This window comes from Carettochelys insculpta, chromosome 3 (genome assembly GCF_033958435.1).
Source record: "Carettochelys insculpta isolate YL-2023 chromosome 3, ASM3395843v1, whole genome shotgun sequence".
Classification (NCBI taxonomy): Eukaryota; Metazoa; Chordata; order Testudines; family Carettochelyidae; genus Carettochelys; species Carettochelys insculpta.
The window spans coordinates 79,362,648-79,386,672 of NC_134139.1; the positions used below are offsets into that span (position 1 = coordinate 79,362,648).

The 24,025-nt window shown below is 42.7% G+C and overlaps 1 protein-coding gene across 2 annotated transcripts in view; it reads left to right on the forward strand.

Annotated features, from left to right (window-relative positions):
• The first annotated feature begins 5,187 nt into the window (after positions 1–5,187).
• COG2 (component of oligomeric golgi complex 2) overlaps positions 5,188–24,025 on the forward strand; it is a 54,964-nt gene continuing 36,126 nt past the window's right edge. Inside the window, exons 1-6 of one of the 2 annotated variants that reach the window (XM_074988659.1) lie at positions 5,188–5,321; positions 16,865–17,026; positions 17,875–17,940; positions 19,904–19,984; positions 21,894–21,997; positions 23,297–23,405. In XM_074988659.1, coding sequence (XP_074844760.1) covers positions 5,250–5,321; positions 16,865–17,026; positions 17,875–17,940; positions 19,904–19,984; positions 21,894–21,997; positions 23,297–23,405 — 594 coding nt within the window. In that variant the 5' untranslated portion in view covers positions 5,188–5,249. The remainder of the gene's footprint in view (positions 5,322–16,864; positions 17,027–17,874; positions 17,941–19,903; positions 19,985–21,893; positions 21,998–23,296; positions 23,406–24,025) is intronic. The other variant, XM_074988660.1, reaches the window with a different exon arrangement.

A 24,025-nucleotide genomic window follows, 5' to 3' on the forward strand; every position in this document is an offset into this window, starting at 1 on the left:
ACTTACATGGCAACTAGAGTCCACATCAGACCAAATGCGAGGGATCTTTGCTTCAAAGTGCTTGGTGAACTGATCACAGTGGGAAGCTGAAAGTGCCTCCATTTTGTCATAAGTGGCAGACTGTAACAGGCCCTGCATCACTTGAAACAGTTCTGCTGGACGGCTTTGTGCAGATGCAATACATATAGAAAAATAGGTTTTTTCACTGTCAGCACAGCTACAGAGTAAGCTTTTGTAAGGAACGTGCCAGCAGGAGCTCAATACTGGTGAAGGATTTGTGGAATGTGTCCTTCAGAGATCATTTGCATGAAAATGCAAAGGTGTGCATGTGTAATACCTTGTAAACAAAGCCTGATGGGTAGCAGGTGAAGCAATGCTATTGTAAACTCACAATTTATGCTATCACCTAGTGTAAGAATTGTGGAGTCGCACCAATGCTTGAAGTTGTTGTGAGGGTACAGGGCAGTCATCACGGCTGTTTAAGATATAGATCACACAGGGCTCCTTCCACCTAAACATTGTGAGGTGGGAGTGGGGTGGGATAGTGGTTGAGCCAGCTGGCAGGAACCTTTCGACCACACAGCTATAAGACTGGTTTGACTAGTTCTCCCTCTCTCCTCTCCCACCCTCCTCCCCCTCGCCCTCGCCCTCGCCCTCCCCAGTCAAAGATCAATCTAAAGCTGGGTCTATAGTTATTTTGTGAGAATCCACCTTAGTGTATATTGAAATGCTGTGGCTAGGCCCAGAGCTGAAATGACTGGGAGCTGAAGCCACAGAACACTGGAATCCCAGGGTTTTGCCTACAGCAAAACCCACAAGACAGTGAGCAAATGGACAGCAGAGCACAGCGGACAGGGGGCTGGCAGGAGTGAGCAGCAGGTGGCTGGTGAGAAAAGCAGCAGGTGGCTAGCAGGAGCAACTGGCAGGCAACCGGTAGGAGAAGCAGCGGGTGGCTGGCAGCATGGCTGGCACAAGTGGGCAGCCAGCAGGGCGGCAGGAGCAAGCAGAACGCCGGAGCAGCACAAAGGTGGCATTTCCTCAGACTCAGTGAGGGCATGCATCAGGGTGATGTGTCAGGGCCTGCACGGACTGGACAGAGTTGTAAGTGAAGCATTTGAAGCGGGGAGAAAGTTTGATGTGTAGATTGGATCCTTACAGTATTGGACTGGTGAGCCTGAGAAGCAAAGAACACTGCTCAAGCCATTTGAGCTGGGACAGTTACTCCCACTTGGGAAGTCAGGATATTGACCAGCCCTGGTAAACTCCTGCTTCTGCAAGCCCAGGAAAGCTCAGGTTCCCGGCTCCCCTTGACTCGTGCAAAAATCTGAGTTATGCAGGGGTTGCAGGAACGCAACCCCCGCATAACTCGAGGTTTACTGTAGAGCTATTTCTCTTTCAGATTTCTTGTTCTTGTAGTCACTTTATTTACAGCCACGAAAGTGTGAATGTTCCTCTATATTTCTCCACTGGCATAAAGCTAGTGGTTAGCTCCTATGTCAACCTCCCCCACTCTGATAGGCTGCCCATCAGGACTGGGAAGGGACACGGAATCTACAGCAATTCTCAATTGGCATGTGATCCTTTAGGAAGCATACGTGGCTGCTGCTGAGTAGAACAGCTCCTTGTCTGCTCTGATGTCTGTCAGGAGACAGACCAGGACAATTTGAGAATCAATGTGCTACAGCCAGCTCCCTGATGGCCCCGTCTTCACTCTGCCTCGTACTAAGCATCCCTAGCACTGAAAAGAACCTGGCCCATGATGTGATGAAGGGGAGCCAGTTTTGCAATATTTCATATATAAAACCCGTTTTAAAAGTTGCAAAGCTGTTCCCTTGTTGTATGTGAAGGGCACCCTTTACATAACTCTACCAGACATTTTATCAGATATATAATAAATTATAGCACCCTTCCACCCTCCCAATATCAGTGCAATCTGTGGTCTGCACATCAGTTAGGGAATTCCTCACCTTAATTCTTCCTTGGGATTGCATGGGCCCTGATTCATCAAAATGCTGAGGCACATATTAACTTTAAGCAAGAGTACAGTCTCGCTCGCCCCCATGGAATTTCTCATGTTTAAAAGTAGCTAAATGCTTAAATATCTTGCTGAACCTGAGTCTTCTGCCTTATCCTGCTGTAACTAGAGTGATCACATCTCCCTGTCTCAAATACAAGACAGGGAGATATGGGAGGGAAGGGAGGCTCCTCCCAACTCTACCAAGCCCCAGGGAGCCAGGAAGGAGGTGGCAAGAGCCCACCCATCCTGGAAGCCCTGGTGAAGCAGCAGCCACTGGCACGCCCCAGGAGCCCAAGGAAGTGACAGCCGCTGGCCAGCCCTGGGAGGCCCTTCCCTGACACCCCCCCGCTTCTCGGGAGGCTCAGGGAAGTGACATCTGCACAGCTGCTGGCAGAAAAGGCCCGTGGGGGTGGGCCCAAATACAGGACAATTAGTCCCTTCTAAAAGATAAATAGGGACCAAATACAGGACCGCCTAATACAGGATGGATGGTCAACTGAAATCAATGGAAAAATCTCCCTTGACCTCAGTGTTCAGACTTGGGCCCACAGATCTCACTCATGCTCACCCTACTCACTATCACATGCTTTGTAATCAATATCAATAAACAATAAACATCTACAGGAAGTAGCCAAAAAAGAATTTTTCTTTAACAAATTGGGCAGACAGCCAAGCATTGCAGCGGCAGGAGTGTTATTTTATTAAGGGAATATGCTCAAAGAAGTGCGTCAGCGCCAACTCCGTCATTTTGTTCAATGTTATCTACATTTCCTGGAGGCTTATGGTAGCCTAGGCATCTCCCATTAATTAATTTTAGTATCTCTATTTCTGCATGCAGCATGCTTCTGTACCTCTGCCCTTTATTCTAAACTGTATGTAATGTCTCCAGCAAGCAATGCTTATTAATAAAAATAATACCCAGAGAAACCTTAAGACTGAGACAAGAGGTTATGTGGTTTCTTTACTTCCTCATTTAACTAATGTACATTGGAATAGAAGCATTTCCAAGATAGTGGATTAGTCATTGGCAACACTCATGAAAGTGATGATTCAATTACATTAAATATTATTTATCATATCAATGTCCATCCCTTGAAATGTCCTCTCCTCAAGGATGTGAAGTGACACTGGGATCTTTAAAAGCTATTGGGCTCCATGCAGTCTGTTAATTCCTCTTTTTTCCCCAACTTTCCTGCTTTGGCAACTGCGCTGCTTCTAAGTTATGTAAATGACCTTCAGATGCCCCATCTTCAGTCTCTCCCAGGGTTCCATGAAGAGAGGCATTTTTCAATTCACAGTTGTCACGAAGGACTGCAGATTAAACAGAGTCGAAAAGTTCCCCTAAGAGGCTATTAAAAGTACAATTTCCCTATCCTTTGCCATGGTTGGAGTGGGAAAAAAAAAGTTTAGCTATGCCTGCAGATGCTTGAAAATCAAGAAATAAGAAAAACAGCACAAGTAAAGCAGGAAAAAATGAACTGGGATGGACCAGAAGCTTATAACAGAAATGTACTGTAATCATGGTTTAAAAGGCATACTCTCATGGGACACAACTGGCAGTATCCAATTAATGATGAACTGTTGAGAAAAAGCAGTATTGTAGCACTTTAAAAACTAACAAAATGATTTATTAGGGGATGAACTTTCATGGGACAGACCCACTTCTTCAGATCTGGGAATTCTGGAATTTCCAGATCTGAAGGAGTGGGTCTGTCCCACCAAAGCTCATCCCCTAATAAATTATTTTGTTAGTCTTTAAAGTGCTACATGACTGCTTTTTTGTTTTTTGAAGATACAGATGAACACAGTTACCTCTCTCTGCTGAGAAAAAGGGTAGCCACTAGGCCCAACAACAGGACAAGAGGAGCGGCAAAGGGGGCAGCTGCCTTGGGGCCTGGTGATTCAAAAGGGCTTGGGGCTCCCAGCTGCCACCACTGCCACATGAGCAGTGTCAGGCAGGCTCTTTAAATCGTCACTAGATTACAACACTGCACACTCCAGGAACACTGCACATTCCTGAGGGCTGCCCCTTTAATAGAACATAGGTTACAGTGAACCTGGACTAATTTTCTCGAAGGCACCGGGGTTTTATAAAGGAATAGGCATTAGTCAACAGCCTGCCGCAGCAGAGTCCCTCTTTATATGATCCAGGTACCTTCCCTAAAATCCAGCTGGGAAGCATGGGAACATGCTCCCTCTTAAAAGGGGGCTAGTCACCCTATGATACTATCCTTGGCGCCATCTATTTAGCATTTAATATGATTCTAGATAGACCCACCTTTCGCAGAGGTGGTACCTGGGGTGCGCAGGAGCCTGTTATCTCTTAAAGGGGCTAGTCACCCTGTGATAATTAGAAAATCCTATTTAGTCACATCTTAAGGTTCCCATAGGAAAAAAAAAGAGGACACCCCTGAGAGGGAGCCTATCTGTGTCAGTATCTAACAACTCACCTTCTATTAATGTGCTATAGTATATGCAGTACATTAAAAGAGCATGAGTGGAAAGATGATGATATGGGACACGGAGACATGCAGGGGAGGCGCAGCTCCTCCTGGCAGCACCAAGCCCCGGGGGAAGCTGCAGCCATGGGCACTCCAGGCCCCGGAGACCTGGGAAGCAGCAGCCGCGGGCGCCGCCAGCCCCACTAGCAGCCCTTGATGGCCTAAACACAGGACAATTCGCCCCTTTTAAAAGTAAGTCCGGGGTGCCTTTTTGGTGTTCCAAATACGGGACCACTCCACCTAATACGGACGGATGGTCACCTTTTGCGTTACCCATGAAGCTCGGAGGCGGGGGAGGGGGGCGGGCGTTCCAGCCAGCTGTGTGTACATCGCTGCCCTATGCCCAGTGCTCTGCCCAGCTCCTTGGTCCCTGTCTCCCAGGGACGCCCCAGCCCCAGCCCCGCTAAGGCGCAGCGGGACCGCAATGGGTTACTCCGCCTTGCACACAACGCACGGCTGCAGCCTCCCAGCCCGGGAGGCCTGCCTCGAACTCGCGTCCCGGGACTGTCCGCGAACGTGGCAGACGGCTCCGGCTCCCCTCCCCCGCCCCTCGTCGCCGCTGCTGCTGCAATGAAGCCTGGCGCCGCTAGGGGGCACCTTCGCTGCCGGCGGCCGCTCTCGGCTGGGAGGCGGCGGCGCCTCGTCGGTGCCGCGTGTTGGCGGAAGCGCCGCCGCTGCTGCGGGGAGCCGGCAGGGCGGGGCGGAGGGGCCGGGGACGCTCGCGCGCGGGGATGGAGGCGAGGGGCGTGTGTCTGCCCCGTGGGCCCGAGCGCCTCTGCTTCGACAAGGATGAGTTCTTGAAGGTGCCGGATGTGGGGGGGGCGGACCGGGCCGGAGCGGACCCAGGACGGGAGGGGGTCACGGGGGAGGAGAGCTGGGCGGTGGCCGGGCACGCCGGCGGGGGGTTGCACAGCGGGGACGTCGTGGGGGAGACCGGACCGGACGCAGGACGGGAGAGGGAGACGCGGGAGAGCTGGGCGGAGCCGGGGGGGAGCATTGGGGACGACAGGGTGGGGGGAGGCAGAGCTGGGGGTCACCCTGGGATCAGTGAAGAGCCGGTGTCTGTTCCTGCCTTGGCCGTGGGCAGCGGCTGGGTTGGGGGCGGTGAGCTCAAGGCTAACCCTAACCCTAACCCTAACCCCCCCCCCCCACCCGGCTCAGGGGGAGCGGCGACTGGCCCCTGCAGCTGGCTGGGTTGCGCGGGGGTTGTGGGCTGTGGCAGCACTAATCTCAAAAGCTGAAGTCTGAGTAGTGAGTAGGTCATCAGGTAGCCTGTTTCTGTTTTGCTTAGTGGGTTTTTTTTTGTACCACAAGGCAGACCTGTGTGTTCGAGACATGACATGACTCTTTACAGTTCCTTATATCCATCTCAGATGGTTGCATTAGCCAGAGTATTTGCAGCTGTGCAAACGAATTAAAAATCCTTTCACTGTTTCCACTCCGATAGTTTGCAATACGTACAATACTGCTACCTGCTTTCATTTGAATAGTAACAGAGAGGTAACTGTGTTAGTCTGTACTCCAACAGAACAATGCAGCAGAAATGTAGCACTTTAAAGACTAACAAAATGAATTATTTGGTGATTTATTTCCTTAGTCCCTGTACCCCAGGGATGCCCCATCCCCAGACCTGCCAAGGCACAGCCAGACCGCAAGGGGTTACTCTGCCTTGCACACAATGCATGGCTGCAGCATCCCAGCCCGGGAGGCCTGCCTCCAACTCATGTCCCAGGCCTGGGACAGACCCACTTCATCAGATCAGTTTCATTTCCAATACAGACTGACATTCATAAGTACAGAGGACCAATAAAAACTGACAAATCAAATAGGATTGAAGGAGGTGGGGGGATATTAATTGTCCTTTCATTTGTTTCGTCTTTGGATAAAAACCTTCTTAGGATGACTGCAAAATGACAGTTGGGAGTGTACTTCTAAGAGAAATGAATGTGCAGCTGAGAAGAAATCATAGGTTTTTGGGGAGATTCACGGTGGATTGATTTATATCCATATACCAAAAAAATGAAGGCTGGCTGTACTTAGAATGCTCTTAGTTTGGGAGTAAGCCCTATTGAACTCACGGGTATGTTTGTTTTTGAGAATGGTGTTCCTTTGGTAAAGCTGAGTTATGCTGAAGTAAAATCTGGAATAGACTTACGGCATCACCATGTATGGTCTGTAGCCCTGACGCCCCAAAATAAGGGGCATGTATTATGTTGTATAAAATAAGAAAGTGATAGTGGCAACTGGCAACTCTCAATTTCTCTTACTTCAGTTTTCTGTTCTGTATACTTGAGTGATAGAATGTAAACCTAGTTACCTACTTAAATAACCCATAAGGATTAGCTACACTAAACATTTTTTTCTAGCCACATAGAACACAGGAAACAGTGTGAAAATTAACTTGTAAAATCACGCATATACGAAAAGGCATAAAGAGAATCTTTAAGAATGATGCATTGCAAAATAAATTATTCAAGTTACTAAGCAGTTGATCCATTCAGCCATATCTGCATCATTTTCTTCCAATAAGTAGTTTTCCTTATGATGTTTCATCCTTGCAATTAGCCCTGCATTATCATCTTATACTGCTTTCCCTTGACACGTTTTTCTTTTTTGCCCAGAGAATGAAATTCTTCAAAATATTCACAGCTGGGGGCTCTCTTATGTCCAGAAGCCATGATGTGTTTCTGCAGCAAAAATGTGAGGGAATATAGGTAGCTGTGTGTGTGCTATCCCTTTTTCTTTCTTGGGCCAAGATTTATCTGCATTGATATCCGAATGCAATTAAAATGCACAAAAATAGCATTTTATTTTGTATTAACTAAAAGTACCTTAAATGCTTGTACTCAATATATAGTGAAAAAAAGTGTATCAAAACATTTTGCATTTAAAACTAATCAATTCATTAAACCAATGAAGTAATACCTGTAGGAATGAACTGATTTAATTATTTCAGGTCAAGATTATTTCAAGATTTCAGAATTAGAAGATGTAAGCCTCTAGCACCTAGTTTTTCTTCAGAGATTGGAAGGGAAAAACAAGGTTTTCTGTTTTTGCAATGCCTGTTAGGTTTCTAAATTTTGAAGTAGTCATTGAACTGAAGTAGTTGAAAAAATTGAAGTGAAAATATTATGTATGACATTGTAGAAGAGGCTACTGCTTTCAAAAACTGTTTTTGCACTTCCACAGACTTTGGTTCTAAGTACTTAGCCAGTGGTCTGACTTTCTTTAAAGCTTGGTAGCAATCGTGGATTGCTTATTATTGTTTTGCCTTTAATTTAACTATGTTTAAGCATTAACAAAGGAAGTCATTTTCAAATTTAATTTTAAACTTGTTTTAAATAAACTGATATTTAAAGTGTAATTGAAACTTTAAAAAATCCGGTTTTAGTAAAAGATGTTTGTGGAGTTCGGTTGCTCTAACGATGTCACATACACAGGAGAACTAGGAGTGCGGGGACACCCCTGACTTCAAGTGGCTTCCATTTAATACAGGATTTACAGTTTGGTTCGATGGCCCACAGCACCCCCCCATCAAAAAAAAAAATTGTTCTAGTACTTTGGTCACGCGGGGTGCAAATGTGTTCCAACCCTGAGTGAAGTAGTTAGGTCAATCTAATATTTAGATGTAGATCATCAGTAGCTTATATGAACAACAGTAAGTCCTGTGGCACCTTATAAACTAACAGAGCGTAAGCTTTTGTGGTCCAGGACCCACTTCATCAGATGCATGAGTGGGGATTTCCAGGTGGGTATTTAAAGAGTGGGGTCCCAGTAAAGGGGAGGGCCAGAGCTGACAAGGTCTGTTCAGCAAGGTGGAAATGGCCCACTATCAGTAATATGTACCAAAAGAGGAAAAAACAAGTCAGATCAGAGAGGGGGATGTGGGCCCATTGTCAGCATCTAATGGAGAGATATTAACACCTAGAGCAGAGAAGCTGTTTTTGTAAGGGGCGAGCTGCTCCCAGTCTCTCTCTAATCCTTGGTTGATGGAGTCAAATTTGCAAATGAGATTTCTCTCTCCATTTGATTTTTGAAATTTCTTTGTTTTAGGACTGGTACTTTTAAATCTGCTATTGTGTGTCCAGGGAGATTGATATCAGAGAGGTAGCCGTGTTAGTCTGTAGCTTCGAGAACAACAGAACATCTGATGAAGTGGGTCTTTGCCCACGAAAGCTTATGCTCCAAAATATCTGTTAGTCTATAAGGTGCCACAGGACGACTTGTTGTTCAGGGAGATAGAAATGCTCGCCCACAGGTTTCTGTACGTTACTGTTCCTGATGTCTGATTTATGTCCATTTATTATTTTACATAGAGACTGTTCAGTTTGGCCAATGTAAATTGTAGTGGGGCATTCCTGGCACATGATGGCATATATATGGCATATATATGGAAAGGGTCCCATATGGGGAGAGGCTAGAGAGACTGGGACTTTTCAGTTTGGAAAAAAGGCGATTGAGGGGCGATATGATTGAGGTATATAAAATCATGAATGGTGTGGAGAAAGTGAATATAGAAGAATTATTTACCTTTTCCCATAATACAAGAACTAGGGGACACCAAATGAAATTGATGGGTAGTAGGTTCAAAACTAATAAAAGGAAATTTTTCTTCACACAGCGCACAGTCAACCTGTGGAACTCCTTGCCCGAGGAGGCTGTGAAGGCCAGGACTCTATTAGGGTTTAAAAAAGAGCTTGATAAATTTTTGCAGGTTAGGTCCATAAATGGCTATTAGCCAGGGATAAAGTATGGTGCCCTAGCCTTCAGAACAAGGGCAGGAGATGGATGGCAGGAGATAAATCACTTGATCATTGTCTTCTGTTCTCCTTCTCTGGGGCACCTGGCATTGGCCACCGTCGGCAGATGGGATGCTGGGCTCGATGGACCTTTGGTCTGACCCAGTATGGCCGTTCTTATATTATATTAGTAGAGGTGCAGGTAAAGGAGCCCCGATGGTATAATTGATGTTAGGTCCTGTGATGATATCACTGGGGTAGATATGTGAGCAGAGTTGACAGCAAGGTTTTTTGCAGGGATTGGTTCCGGGTTTAGAGTTACTGTGTTGTGATATAAACTTGCTGGTGAGGATTTGTTTAAGGTTGGCAGGCTGTCTGTAGGCAAGGTCAGGCCTGCCTCCCAAGGTCTGTGAGAGTGAAGGATCATTGTCCAGGGTGGGTTGCAGATCACTGTTGATGTGTTGGAGAGGCCTTAGGTAGGGGCTGTATGTGATGGCCAGTGGTGTTCTCAGAGACCCAACTCTTTAAATATTCCTCTGGAAACCCCCCTCCCTCCCACTCATGCATCTGATGAAGCAGGTCTTTGCCCACAAAAGCTTATGCTCCACAATATCTGTTAGTCTATAAGGTGCCACAGGACTTTTTGTTATTCTCAAAGATACAGACAAAGACAGCCATCTCTCTGATAATAAGCTTATGTGTTGATTCTATATAAAATCAGGGAGTCTGAAGAGAACATTGCTAGTAAACATTTTGTAGAATGTTGATTCATGGCCTCTTGTTGTCTGTGTGTGCGCACAGATTTGTGTGTCCATTTCAGTGATTATAGTTTTTCTAAATTTAGAGTGAACATAATTTGACTCTTGGTGGAATGAATCAGTCTCAGATTTCCATGTTGTTTCCCCAGATATTTCATAAACTTACACTTCTTTTCCTTTATCCTTCCACTGAAATGTCTTATTTTGATACTGATTTTTTTTCTGGTCATCGGTCTGATTTCTCAGTGTTGTCCAGTAGTCATTGAAAATTGCCATGTATTGTTCTTGAAAATTGCCATATATTGATTTTATCTCCATATCTTCTGTTTTATTTTCCACCTTCTGCAATCTTAAGCGAAGCTCTGAACCTCTCCATTGCAGCCTGACTAAAATCAAACATTTAACAAGCTCAATATTTCAGACGGTAAAAATAGGGGGGAAGAGCTGACATAAAATGTGATTACAGACATTTAGTTGTAAGTAAGCAAATATTAACATCACAGCTCTGGTAAATCTTCTTTTATTCAAATTAAATTTTTCATAACATATTGCAAGTGTTTTCCTGAGTGGGTGCTTTAAAATGCTTTTAGCAAGTGCTCATAAAATAGCTGTGCATGGTATTCAAAAAGATGGCAGTTCTGTACATTGCAGATAACAATATCTTGGATTACAGTCATAAGCAGATTTTGCATGATAATGTTTGAGGGATGTCTTGAAAGTGGGGTGTAAGTCTGATGCAACTTTTGATTTAATTCATGGGGTTTTTTGTTTTCAGTTGTATGTTACAGGTATATGACAGGTTTCAGCTGAACTCAGATTCTGCTGCTTGTTTTGAAATACACCAAGGGCTACATTTACACTAGCCCCTCCCTTTTGAAAGGGGTATGCAAAAATGGCCAATCGGAAATGCAAATGAGGCACTGATTTGCCTTCAGTGCCTCATTTGCATGATAGCGGCCACTCGGAGTGCTATTTTTGAAAGCCAAAATAGCGGTGTAGACAAGGTTCATTCTAAAGGAAGCTCTCACTTTCAAAAGCACCCTTCTTCCTGGTATTTTTTGGGAAGAAGGGTGCTTTCAAAAGCAGGACTTACTTTAAAAGGTACCTCATCTACACGGCTGTTTTGGCTTTCGAAAACAGCACATCTGGAACGGCAAGTTGTCACTATTATGCAAACATGGCACTGAATATGTAAATCAGTGCCTCATTTGCTTTTTCGATTGGCCATTTTTGCATACCCCTTTTGAAAGGGAGGAGCCATGTAGAGGTAGCCCAAGTGCATCTTCAAGCCTAGTTACTTAGTGACACATTTCAGCTTTCCAGCTAATTGCTATTCTGATTAAGTGTAGGATAGCTATATTGAAGACAAGCACATAGTTTGTTCTGGCATGTAGGCAGTAAGGATAATTTTAGGATTTAGTTGGATGCTGAGGCAAAAACTTACCTAATCACATCTTATATATTTTGTCCAAAGTTATTTCTGGTCACATCCAGAACAATGTTCCCTCTAATTATTTCCACCCATGTGACACATCACCTTCATATTGGGGCATACAAGAAAATTCATGTGGCAGGAGTGGGGCCAAGGGATTGTGAAGCGGGGAGCAGGTTCAGGGCTGGGGCAGAGAGTTGGAGAGCAAGAGTGAGAGACATCCAGCTGGGAGAGTGGGTTGGGGTGCCAGGGCTCTGGCTGGAGATACAGGTCCTGGGGTGGGGACGGAGATGGGGATGAAGGCTTTGAGATGCAGGAAAGGGGCTGCAGATTTGGGGAGGATCTCTGGACTGGAGACTGTGGTGTAGAAGCAGGTACAGGCTCTGGGCTAGGGGTTGGGGTGCAAGAGAGTACAGGGTCTGGGCTAGGGGCATGGGCTTTGGGGTGCAAGGGGGGTTCCAGGTTGAGGAGGGGCTCAGGCCTGGGGTTGGGGTGCAGGAGGTATAACAGGTTCTGGGCTGGGGCCAGGGATGAGGGTTTGGGGTGCAGAAGGGTTCTAAGAGATGTGGGTGGTCATGGTGGGGCAGGAGCATGGGGCTTGGGTTTACTTGGACAGGTCCCTGCTGGGAACACTGAGGAGGGGCTGCTTTTCCGAAGGCATAGCATGGGGTGGCTGGAATGGTCTCCTCTTTGTCAGCCTTGGCAGCTCTCTGCTGGGGCCAGCAGGGAGGGACACCTCTTCATGACAGCTACAGGGCTTAGTAGCTTAGGGGGAGCTTAGATCCAGTACATACAAAATGGACCAGCTCCTCTCTTCGCTCATGTGTATATCTCCCTTTTGACAATTTGTACACAAATTTTTTAAGAAATTGGTTTAATTTGGTGTTTGGATTTTGTTACCTAGTTTGGAGATGGCTATTATTTTTGTGGAGTGGCTAATAGATTTTTAACTACTTTAAAGTTATTGAAAATCTTGCTTGGTATTGTCATAGCAAATTAGAATAGACTCTGATTTAGTCTGATGTTATAAACTAAGCTGGGTTAGGTCTGTCTAGTAATTGATGGGAGACCTCCAAGGAAAATGTATGGTGTGTGTTTGGTCTCGTCTTGAAGTAAATACTGAACAGATATCCAAGGGCAGTGCTAAGAAGCACTCCTTTATTGGAATAACTTTCTTTTGAATGAAATGCAAAGCTGAATACTTGACAATTTGAGTGCTATTCTGGCTGTGCTGGCTAAATTCCAGTATGAGTAATATTTTGTCTGCTTAAATCTCCCTTCAGTTTCAACTAAAGCTGTTCACTTCCTGTCTTAAATTGATGAATAACTTTTCTGGTATTATAAATTGTGTTACACCTCAAAGGCTATGTCTGCACTAGTCAAAAACTTCAAAATGGCCATTTCGAAGTTTACTAATGAAGCGCTGAAATACATATTCAGCGCCTCATTAGCATGCGGGCAGCCACGGCACTTTGAAATTGATGCGGCTCGCCGCCGCATGGCTCGTTCCTATGAGGCTCCTTTTCAAAAGGACCCCGCCTACTTCGAAGTCCCCTTATTCCCATCTGCTCATAGGAATAAGGGGACTTCAAGGTAGCTGGGGTCCTTTCGAAAAGGAGCCCCATCTAGACGAGCCGCACAGCAGCGAGCTGCGTCAATTTTGAAGTGCTGCTGCAGCCCGCATGCTAATGAGGCACTGAATATGTATTTCAGCACTTCATTAGTAAACTTCAAAATGGCCATTTGCATGGCCATTTCGAAGTTTTTGACTAGTGTAGACACGGCCAAAGATATGTCTGATATCCAGCATATCTGAGAATTTGACGACAATGTAAAGAATCAACAGATACTGCTGAAGTGTTTACTGTACAAAACTACCCACCCCTTCTGGCAGGCAAACAAATTTTTGTAGCAGCAGCTGTACCTTTATGGGGCCTCAACAGTACTGCCCCTTACAGTAATCAGGCAAGGTGTTAAAATGGCCTTATACCTTAATTGTATGCAACATTTAGGTGCATTTGGCTCGGCTTGCAAGCAAACATATTAATTAACACTGAATTATGTTTTTACATACCCATTGTTTTGTTTATTTTTTTTGTTTTTACCAACAGATAAACCTTGTGTTTTATGCATAATTCCCCTTTAAATGTGTCTTTGCCACTTTTGGATGTTTTTCTGTCAGCAAGACCTGAATTCCTTGGTCTCTCTCCTTTTGAGACACTGGTTTCTGTGAATACAGTTAAAATGCTTAATTCTTATTAAACCCTTTCTGCCTAACGCAGTATTATTCTTAGCACAGTACACAACAATGCTAGCAGTAAGACAGACAGCCACAAGACACAAACAAAGCAATCTTTGTGGTGACAATAGATAGGTGGTATTATAGAGTGTCCAGCTGGTATAAGCCTGTCATGATTTTCTGAAAGACAAAAGCAGAAACATACTTCCACCCCTTCGAGGGTGGCACATAATTGCTTACATACTTTTTTCTTTTACAAGTAGCCTTCCATTTTTCTCTTTTCTTACAATTACCTCTGTAGTAACCGATGTTTTTGTTTTGTAGGCAGGCAGGATTTAATGGCTTTTGCCCCCTTTTTTTAAACCTTTATTTAGACAACTTATTTTTAAGGCATGTTTGTTCAAAACCATCTTGAAATCTTTGCCTATGTAGACTCCTTTTTGTACCTGTTCTCAGATTTAGAACTGTGCATTTACAATTTTTTTAAGAGTTAAATTCTTTTATTTTTCGGTTTTAGATTCTCTTTTTACCTTCCTTTCTGGTGTGTGTGTGTGTAATATGTCATACGCATATGGTAAGTGTTGATTGCTATATGTGTATTATCAATAAATGTGTCGTTTTGCCTTTGTCCCCTGAAAAGATCCCATGCAGTGCTTTTCAGTACAGCACTTTAACCTGTACAATTCAGAAGAATATAATAGCTGCTCAAGTAAAACTCCCCAAAAATTTTGGGGAAGAAGGGACTTCCGGAAGGAGGGTTTCCTTCCGGAAGATCCCCGTGGGCCGCACATCTCTATGTGTACTTCAGGGTCCGGAAGAGCATCTTCTGGACTCCGAACCACATGCTGATATGCTAATGAGGTGTGGAAAATTTGCATCCATGCCTCATTAGCATCTTCCGGTTAGCTCATTAGTGTGCTACTTCCAGAAGAAGCGGCATGTGGAGACACAGCCCCTAGGCTTATTTTAGGCAAAGTTTGAAAGTCTGTGTTTTGCCATTCTGTTGACTGTGGTTACTTGATTTGCTGAAAGTTCTCTTTGTGGTAGAACAGGCGAGAGTTTTAATTTGAAATAAAAGCTTTGATTTTTTTTTTTCGGGTGGAATACTGCCAAATGCTCAAATATTTCAAATTCATGACACCTGTAGTTTTTGTTCCTGTTTGTGCCTAGATGGAATTCTTAGCCTTATTACATAGTCTGGCTGTACACAACTTTTTTTAAAAGCCTGAAATGTAAGTTGTAGTAAATTCCATGTCAATAGTCCTGAAATGCCTGTCTATGTTACACTTACAGAGGGCTCTGACTCACAGAATCACAGGGCTGGAAGGGACCTCAGGAGGTCATCTAGCCCCCTGCTTCAAGCAGGATCAACCCCCACTAAGTCATCCCAGCCAGGACCTTGTCCAGCCGGGACTTAAAAACTTCAAGTGATGGAGAATCCACCACCTCTCTAGGCAACGCATTCCAATGCTTCACCACCCGCCTGGTGAAGTAGTTTTTCCTAATATCTAACCTACACCTCTCCCTCTTCAACTTCAGACCATTACTCCTTGTTCTGCCATCTGACACCACTGAGAACAGTTTCTCACCCTCCTTTTTAGAGCTCCCCTTCAGGAAGTTGAAGGCTGCTATTAAATCACCCCTAAGTCATCTCTTCTGTAAACTAAACAAGCCCAAATCCCTCAGCCTATCCCCATAGGTCTTGTGCTCCAGACCCTCAATCATTTTTGTTGCCCTTCGCTGAACCTGCTCCAGCAAATCCACATCCTTTTTATACCGGGGGGCCCAAAACTGGACACAATATTTCAGATGCGGCCTCACCAGTGCCAAATAAAGAGGAATAATTACTTCTCTAGATCTGCTCGAAATGCTCCTCCCAATGCACCTGAGTATGCCGTTAGCCTTCTTGGCTACAAGAGCACAGTGTTTACTCATATCCAGCCTTTCATCCACCATAACCCCAGCTCCCTTTCCATTGTACTGCTGCTGAGCCAGTCGGTCCCCAGCCTATAACAATGCTTGGGATTCTTCCACCCCAGGTGCAGGATTCTACACTTCTCCTTATTGAACCGCATCAGATTTCTTTTGGCCCAGTCCTCCAATTTGTCCAGGTCCCTCTGGATTCTCTCTCTACCCTCCAACGAATCTACCTCTCCCCCTAGTTTTGTGTCATCCGCAAACTTGCTGAGGGTGCAATCCAGTCCCTCATCCAGGTCATTAATAAAGATGTTGAATAACACAGGCCCCAGAACCAAGCCTTGCGGCACTCCGCTTGAAACAGACTGCCATCCAGATATTGAGCCATTGACCACTACCCGTTGGGCCTGACCATCAACCAGCTTTCTATCCATCTTATAGTCTAAGGATCCAATCCATATTTCCTTAACTTATGGACAAGACTGTTGTGGGAGACAGTATCAAAAGCCTCGCTGAAGTCAAGGTATATCACATCCACTCAAAAGCCTTGCTGAAGTCAAGGTATGTCACATCCCCATTTGACAAATAACAAGAAGTCCTGTAGCACCTTAAAGATTAACAAATTTATTAGGTCATGAGCTTTCTGTGGATAAGACCGACTTCTTACCCCCGAAAGCTCATGGCCTAATAAATTTGTTAGCCTTTAAGGTGCTATAGGAGTGCTTGTTATTTGTAACGCTACAGGCTGACACAACTGCCCCTCTGAAACTTTGCCTCATTTGAAATAGTCTTTGTCGTAACTAGATTGTGGCAACATTTTCACAAAATAAGCTAAACTTTGCATATGGGGTGGATCCCCGAAAATTATTAGCATCTTCAGCTTCCATTGAGGCCTTGCTGTTGACATTCTGCACCTCATAAGACTGAGCAGTACTTGTACATGTTCAGGTAATAAACCCATAGGCAGAGTTTAAAGCTGCAATAATGGGGTTTGAATAACATAGTAGTTTAATGCACATCAGAAGGTAGTATTAACTATGCCAATGAGCCTAGGATCCCAGAAAGCTGCAGTCTGTCTCCAGATCATGGTTTGTCTGAGCAGGTTTATCAGTTATCTGCAAACCTTGGTTTTTGTCTTCAGGTATGCTTGAAGTTTAGTTCCATGTGGAATGCTTTATTATAGGAAAGATCCATTTATTTTTTGTTTCTTTGATATGTTCTTATTTACATCCTTGTATCTTTTTGCTTATTTCACTTTCAGCCAGACTTTGACGTCGATCACTTTGTGTCTGACTGCAGAAAGCGTGTCCAGTTGGAAGAGCTCAGAGATGATCTGGAGCTCTATTACAAACTCCTTAAAACTGCCATGGTAGAACTCATAAACAAGGACTATGCAGATTTTGTCAACCTTTCAACAAATCTGGTAATTTTTCCAGTTTAAGTGTTTATGTCGTTTTCTTTAATTACACTGCACAATATTGAATGCTTTTCTTTTCCGGCGCATTTGATAAAAAAGCCTTGAGTTGGTGCTGCTCAAGTTGAGAGATACCGGCAAACACTTATGTACTGTCGCTATACATTCTGTATAACTGCAGTTGGTCTGCGATTTAAAAAAAAAACAAAAGGCAATAATTATGATTTCTTTAAAGATAATGAACTTAATATTGGTGGTAGAAAATAACTGAGAATTACCCAACCTCCTTAAAATGTGGAAAGCCCAAATACATGTAACACTCCAGATACGAATTATGAAATTGAGTGCCATGAATTTGATTCCTGTAAGAATCCTTCAGGAGTGACCATACGTGCATAGAAATCAGTACAGTTTAACCCAGTTGACCAAGTACTGCCATTCATTTTTCAAATGGAAGTGTGTCAAATGCTACCCTTCTATTCCAATTTATATGAATGTGCTGATGGAAAAATAAATTTCATTTATGGGTAATTACACATATTTTCTGGCCATTGCATTTCTGTATGTTGTACATTGGTATGCACAGTACAAACATCTAATTTGCATAGTTCTTTTATTTTATATTCTGTGCTGTTGAGACAAATGGTGCTGATTGTTCTTCTGCCTTTCTTGATGCATTGAATGATCATACTTCCACATCATTACTAAGTATGAATCAAGATGAGATGACTCTCTTTTTGAGGATTGTATGGCTCTTGCTGTATCTACTGGATACAGTCAATAATGAAATCATGTTAGGTGAAGCAAATATTATAATCTAAGAGCTTTTCATCTGTGTCTTTTGATAATTTATCTAGGTTGGCATGGATAAGGCCCTCAATCAGCTTTCAGTGCCTTTGGGACAGTTACGAGAAGAGGTCATGGTATGTGTGAAATAATTCTTATACACCTCAGAGTAGTTTGGTAAACTTACATTTCATGCTGTATCTTATTAAATTAATTACCTTTTAAATTTCCCATGCTGATAATTGTTTATCAGAGTCTTCTCTTTGAAAATGAGAAATGTAAGATGGCATTTCCTGTTTGTTGCTTTGGAAGACCAGAGCGATATGAGTCGTAATTTTTTGGTTTTGTAATGCCTTCTATCCAAGAACCTCAAGAGCTTTCAAGATGTAAATGAATTAAACCTCCGGAGACCACTGTGTGGAGAAGAACTAGCATGATTTTACATATGAATTTGAGGCACAGAATGATTAAGGATGTCTAAGCAGAACACCATAAGTATAGGATGTATCTCCTCCCTCCCATTTGTATGTGTTAACTACAGACATCTTTCCTTCCCCTTCTCCTTTAAGACATTTGCTACAGGAGTTCACCTATCATGACTTTCATTTAGCAGCTGAAGTATATTGAATAAAAATCTTCTTCCACAGCTATTCATCGAGGATTTTTGTTGAAAACTTGAATTATAACCTTATCTTTTTGAGGTGAAAAATGACTAGGTGCCAGTGCTTTGTCTTTCCCCCTTGGTGTTTAACTCTACATATTACCTTCAATTCCAAGCAGCAAAATCACATTAAGGTACTTGTGTAGTGCTTGCAATTTAGTACATTTACCTCATTTTCTTTTTTAAATAAAGTGTAAGTTGAAGGGATACAGTCAACTTAAAAAACTCATACTCCTGTCTGAAAGCTAACTTCCTGTTTCAGGTAACACTGGCGTAAATTTAAGAGAGGTGAGCAATGGGATCCCCAAAGATCTGTACTGGAACCCATGTGCAATTCAGCGTATTCATTAATGATCTGAAAAAGGGAGCAAATAATGCAGTGGCAAATTTGCAGATGATGTAAAATTGCTCAAGATAGTTAAGTTGAAACATGACTTCATGCAGGACAAAGTCAGCCCTCAGAACTGGGTCACTGGGCAACAAAATGGCGTTCAGTGCACAGTAGTACTGAAAAAGGCAAATAGAGTGTTGGGAGCTATTACGAAGAAAGAAAATTAGACAAAGTGTATCAGAATACCACTGTGTGACTCCCTCATCCCCTGACTTCTTGAATACTGTATTCAGTTCCAGTTGCTCAATCTCAAAAAGGACATAATAGAAATGAGAGACGTTCCGAGAAGGGCAACATGATCCAGGCTATGGGACAACTTCCAGTTGAAGAGACTAAAGAGTAGGATTGTTTGGCTTAGAGACCACTGTAGAATCATGACTGGCAAGGAAAAAATGAACACAGAAGCGTTACACTTTCCTGCAGAGATCGCCTGACGAAATTAACAGGCACCAGGTTAAATACAAGTGAGAGCAGGTACTTTTTCACACAACACACAGCCTGTGGAATTCTTTGCCCTGGGATGTTGTGATGGCTGAAAGTATAAATGGGTTGAAAAAGAACTAGTTAAGTTCATGGAGAATAGGTCCATCAATGGCTATGAGCAAAGATGGTCAGGAATGCAACCCCTATTCTCGGGGGGGCCCTTTGCCTCTGACTGCTATGCTCGAGAAGGAGAAGACTGAATGGGTCACTCCTGCTGACCCGTTCTGTGCGCTCTCTCAAAGCTGTAATACTGGGCCACTGATCTGAGCCAGTATGGCAGTTCTGAAGTAGAAATGTAAAGTTTTTATTCCTTTATTTTCAGCTTTATTTATTTTGTGCATTTGACAGCGATTCATATATTGTATATTTTATTTCCCCTTTATACCAGTTAAACACTAGGAAAGTGGTTATGAGTACACAAAAATAAACAGTTCTTAAGGACAGTCAAACCTCCTTTTTTTTAAAAAAAAAACAAAAAAAACAAACACTAGTTGCTCTCTTCACAGGCTTCAGTTTTTCCACATCGGTAAACCAGATTTCCTAAACTTATTCATGTTTCTTTCAGAGCCTTAAGTCATGTGTAAGTGAAGGAATTCGGGCAGTAGATGAACGAATGTCTAAACAAGAGGACATCAGAAGAAAGAAGGTACAACAGAAAACTAGATGGGGGAAGAAAAAGACACTGATTAGAGTGATTATGTATTCCCTCCGTCTCTCCCCTCCCCTCACCAATCCACATAATTAACTGTGTTAAAACAAGAAGTTCAGAGAGGATTTTTGTCGTCTGTCCTTATTGTACTGTGCATTGCTTTTATACATGTAAAGTTAAGCATCCATTGTCTGGAGACCCCGTTGATTTTATGGTGCGGTAAGGAGGGTGGTATCAGTCAAGCATAATTCCAAATTTTCTTTAATCAGTAAGTCAAAGGATTCCTACTGTTACCGCTATATTTACTTTTCACATTGTAAGAAGGCAAAGATTGTGCTTCTATTCCCATTTCATACTGGTTTGTGAACTTCCCCACATACAGTAATTTTAATGTAGTATAATAAACCTGAAGAGAGAGATTTAATTTTTTTATTGAAGTGAAAAAAATTAATCTATTTTGAAGTCTTTGGAAGAATGTGAATTATTTGAACATATGCTGACATTTAAAGTTGTTCCTACTATGCGTAAGACCATTATATTTAAATAGAATCATGAAATGTAGTGCTGGAAGGGACCTCAAAATGATCAGGTCTAGCCCCTCAACTGAGACAGGGCCAGTAAGCCTAGAGCATCTCTGACAGGGGTTATTCTAACCTGTTCTTAACCTCCAGTGATAGGAATTCCCAGCCTCCCTTGGAAGCCTGTTCCAGACTGTATCTGCCCTTATAAAGCTTTTCCTAACATCTAACTTAAATCTCCATTGCTGCAGAATTAATCCCATAACTTCTTGTTTTACTGTCAATGGACATGAAAAACAATCACATCCTTTTTACATAACATCCATTTGCATGTGTACCTGAAGACTGTATTATGTTCCCCTGTGGTCAACTTTTTTCAATACTTAATATGCTCAATTTTTTAATCTTCCTGATAGCCTGAGTTCTTTAAACCAGTTATCATTTCTGTTGCTTTTCTGTTGACTCTGATATCTCACCAGTTTCAATTAGAGAGGGACATTTACCTTCTGTCTTACATACAACACTCTTATTAATACACCTTAGAATAACATTAGCTTTTTTCAAAACTGCATCACATTCTTAACTTGTACTCAATTTGTAATCCACTGTCTTCCCTAATTTTTGTCAGCAGTACTACTGCCTGCTCAGTTATTCTCTTACTTGTTAATTGTGCATTTGATTTTTTCCTCCTTTAGAACTTTGATGTCTTTATTATTATCTTGTTGATTTCAGATCCAGTTGGCCCTTCAAAGTGCTTGCAACCCCTCCCAGCTTCATATTTGCAGATTTTTATAAGCATGCTTTCCACTCCATGATCCAAGTTATTTAATAAAATATTGAATAGTAACAAAAGTAGTAGTGACCCGGTAGGTCCTAATGTGACATTCTCCTATTTTGACAGTGAACCATTAATTAGCCACTCTTTGGGTAAAGTCTTTCAGCCAGTTGTGAGCCCGCTTCATAGTAATTTCATCTTGACTATGTTCCTCTAGTTTGTGTATGAGAATATCTTGTGGGATTGCATGAAAAGCCTAATTAAAATCAAGATATGTGTGTTGCTTCCACTCGATCTACTAGGACAGTGAAAGAAGGAAATTTAGTTGGTCTGGCATGATTTGTTCCTGACAAATCCATGATGGCTATTCTTCATTATTGTTCTCAAATTGATTGTTTAATAATTTGTCCCAATATTTTTACAAGTATTAAATTTAGGCTGAACTAGTCTATAATTTCCTGTGTCCTTTTTGTTCCTCTAAAGCAATTCAGAATATTAAGGAACTTTCAACCACAAATAGGAAAAATGACCCCAGTATCATCTGCAGAGTTGTTAATTAGAAAATACAAATGAAACAGGAGATGGCTATAAGTATTTCTTTATTTATTTACAGATGTGTGTCTTGAGACTTATTCAGGTTACTCAATCAGTTGAAAAAATTGAGAAAATTTTACACTCCCAAAACTCTAAAGAATTGTCCTCGTTAGAGGCAAACAGGTAGGTGATGAGTAAAAATTCAAGATATATTCCTAACGAACAAATGCAGTTTGTTTCATTGTGTTATACTCTACCTGAATGTGCAAATACTCTTGAGCATGTTCAGAATTTTTTGATGGAATGACAACAATACTATAGCTAAGGTAGGACCATAATTCAAAATTTTACAGTGTTAAGATCTTACATATTCTGCAAAGTATCAGTAAACAAAACCTAGAACTTAACGTTGTCATAACTGCTGAATTTTAATAGTAACAGAGAGGTAGCCGTGCTCGTCTATATGCTATCAAAACAAAAAAGCAGTCCAGTAGCACTTTGAAGACTAACAAAATAATTTATTAGGCGATGAGCTTTCATGGAACAGACCCACTTCTTCAGATCACAGCCATACCAGGACAGACTCAATATTTAAGGCACAGAGAACCATAATTACTATTTTTGGTTCTCTGTGCCTTAAATATTGAGTCTGTTCTAATATAATATAGCCATGATCTGAAGAAGTGGGTCTGTCCCATGAAAGCTCATCGGCTAATAGATTATTTTGTTAGTCTTTAAAGTGCTAGTGGACTGCTTTTTTGTTTTGATATTATATAGACAAGCACAGCTATCTCTCTATTACTATTCTTCATACACGAGTTCAGTTCTGCTGCTCTTCAGTTTTTGTACAACGGGGCCTGAGGGAAAAGAGTCAGTATGGGAGGGAGGATGGATGTGTGGAGGCCCTGGACACACCCTCCCCTCCTCTGTGGAGGGGGACACAGTGAAGGGTGAGACTGGATGTGTGGTTAAAAGTTCAATTGTAAGGAATGGGAAAGTTTAGCGAAGCCAGGCTGGGATCAGGAAGGCCTGGCTGTTTCCTCAGAGATGGCCCTCATTGATACTCCCATGCCACAGGGATTGGCAGAGGGAAAGGATAGGGTTTTTTCATTAGTCGGATTTGATCCTTTCCAGAGCTACTAACTTCCATAAAACTGGGTTCCTTGAGACAGCAAGCAAGGCTGTCATTGCAGGGAGCAATATTCTAGGCTCCTGAGACAAGATCTGTTGCTTCTGAATCACATTCCTACTGTGCCAGCCTTTTACCAGTATTCACAAGGAAAATAACATTGTAGTTCTGATCTCATACCCACCCTCACGTTACAGAGCTGAAATTTCTATTGTACATGAGCTCTAAGAATTTGGTGGGGAAGGGGAGAGCAGTATGTGTCTAACCATTTGGTGGAAGTGAATTTGTTTGTGAAGACTTTATTGTGTATTGAACTGCTAGTTCTAACCTAACACACACACGTTCTTTTTCAGCCCACTTTTGACTGGACAGATTTTAGAGAGAATTGCCACAGAATTTAACCAATTACAATTTCATGCAGTACAAAGCAAAGGAATGCCTCTTTTGGACAAAGTGAGACCAGTAAGTACCACTCTTATCATTCTTAACCTTCTTGAAGGCTTAACAGATGCAGAAGGTGCAGAAATGCTAGCATAACATCAATAGTCATGTTTGAATTAGTTTGTTCTGAGCAAAGTATGTTCCTACTTTAAAACAAGCCTTTGCTGGTGCTTGTCTTCTGTGGATGTTCCAGCTGTTGTTCTTAAGCATCTTTCAGGTGAACAGTTGAGAATAGAAATAAAAAGTAAGAAATTATATTAAATGTTTGTCGGCATAGAATCTGTTTAGTCTAAATCATGGACATGTTTCTCTGGGGATGTAACTCTGGTTATCTTGTACGAACTGAGGCATAAACAATTGAATGCGTCCTCCTTAGTTACCCTGAATTGATTAAAGGTTTGGCTTTGTGCCCGCAGCAGTGCTGCCTTAACCTAATTAGGGACTGGTGGCTACTATTTTTGATGGCTTCCTCAGCCAGTGAGTCAGTTCTTAGGGTATGACTACGCTGCAATTAGACATTCTAATGCTGGGGAGTAAGTCACCCACTGCCTGCACCGCAAGCAAGGCCCAGACAGCTCACATGGGCCAGTTTCCGGCCAATGGAAGCTGCGAGATTGTGTTGGGGTTGGGGGCAGTATACG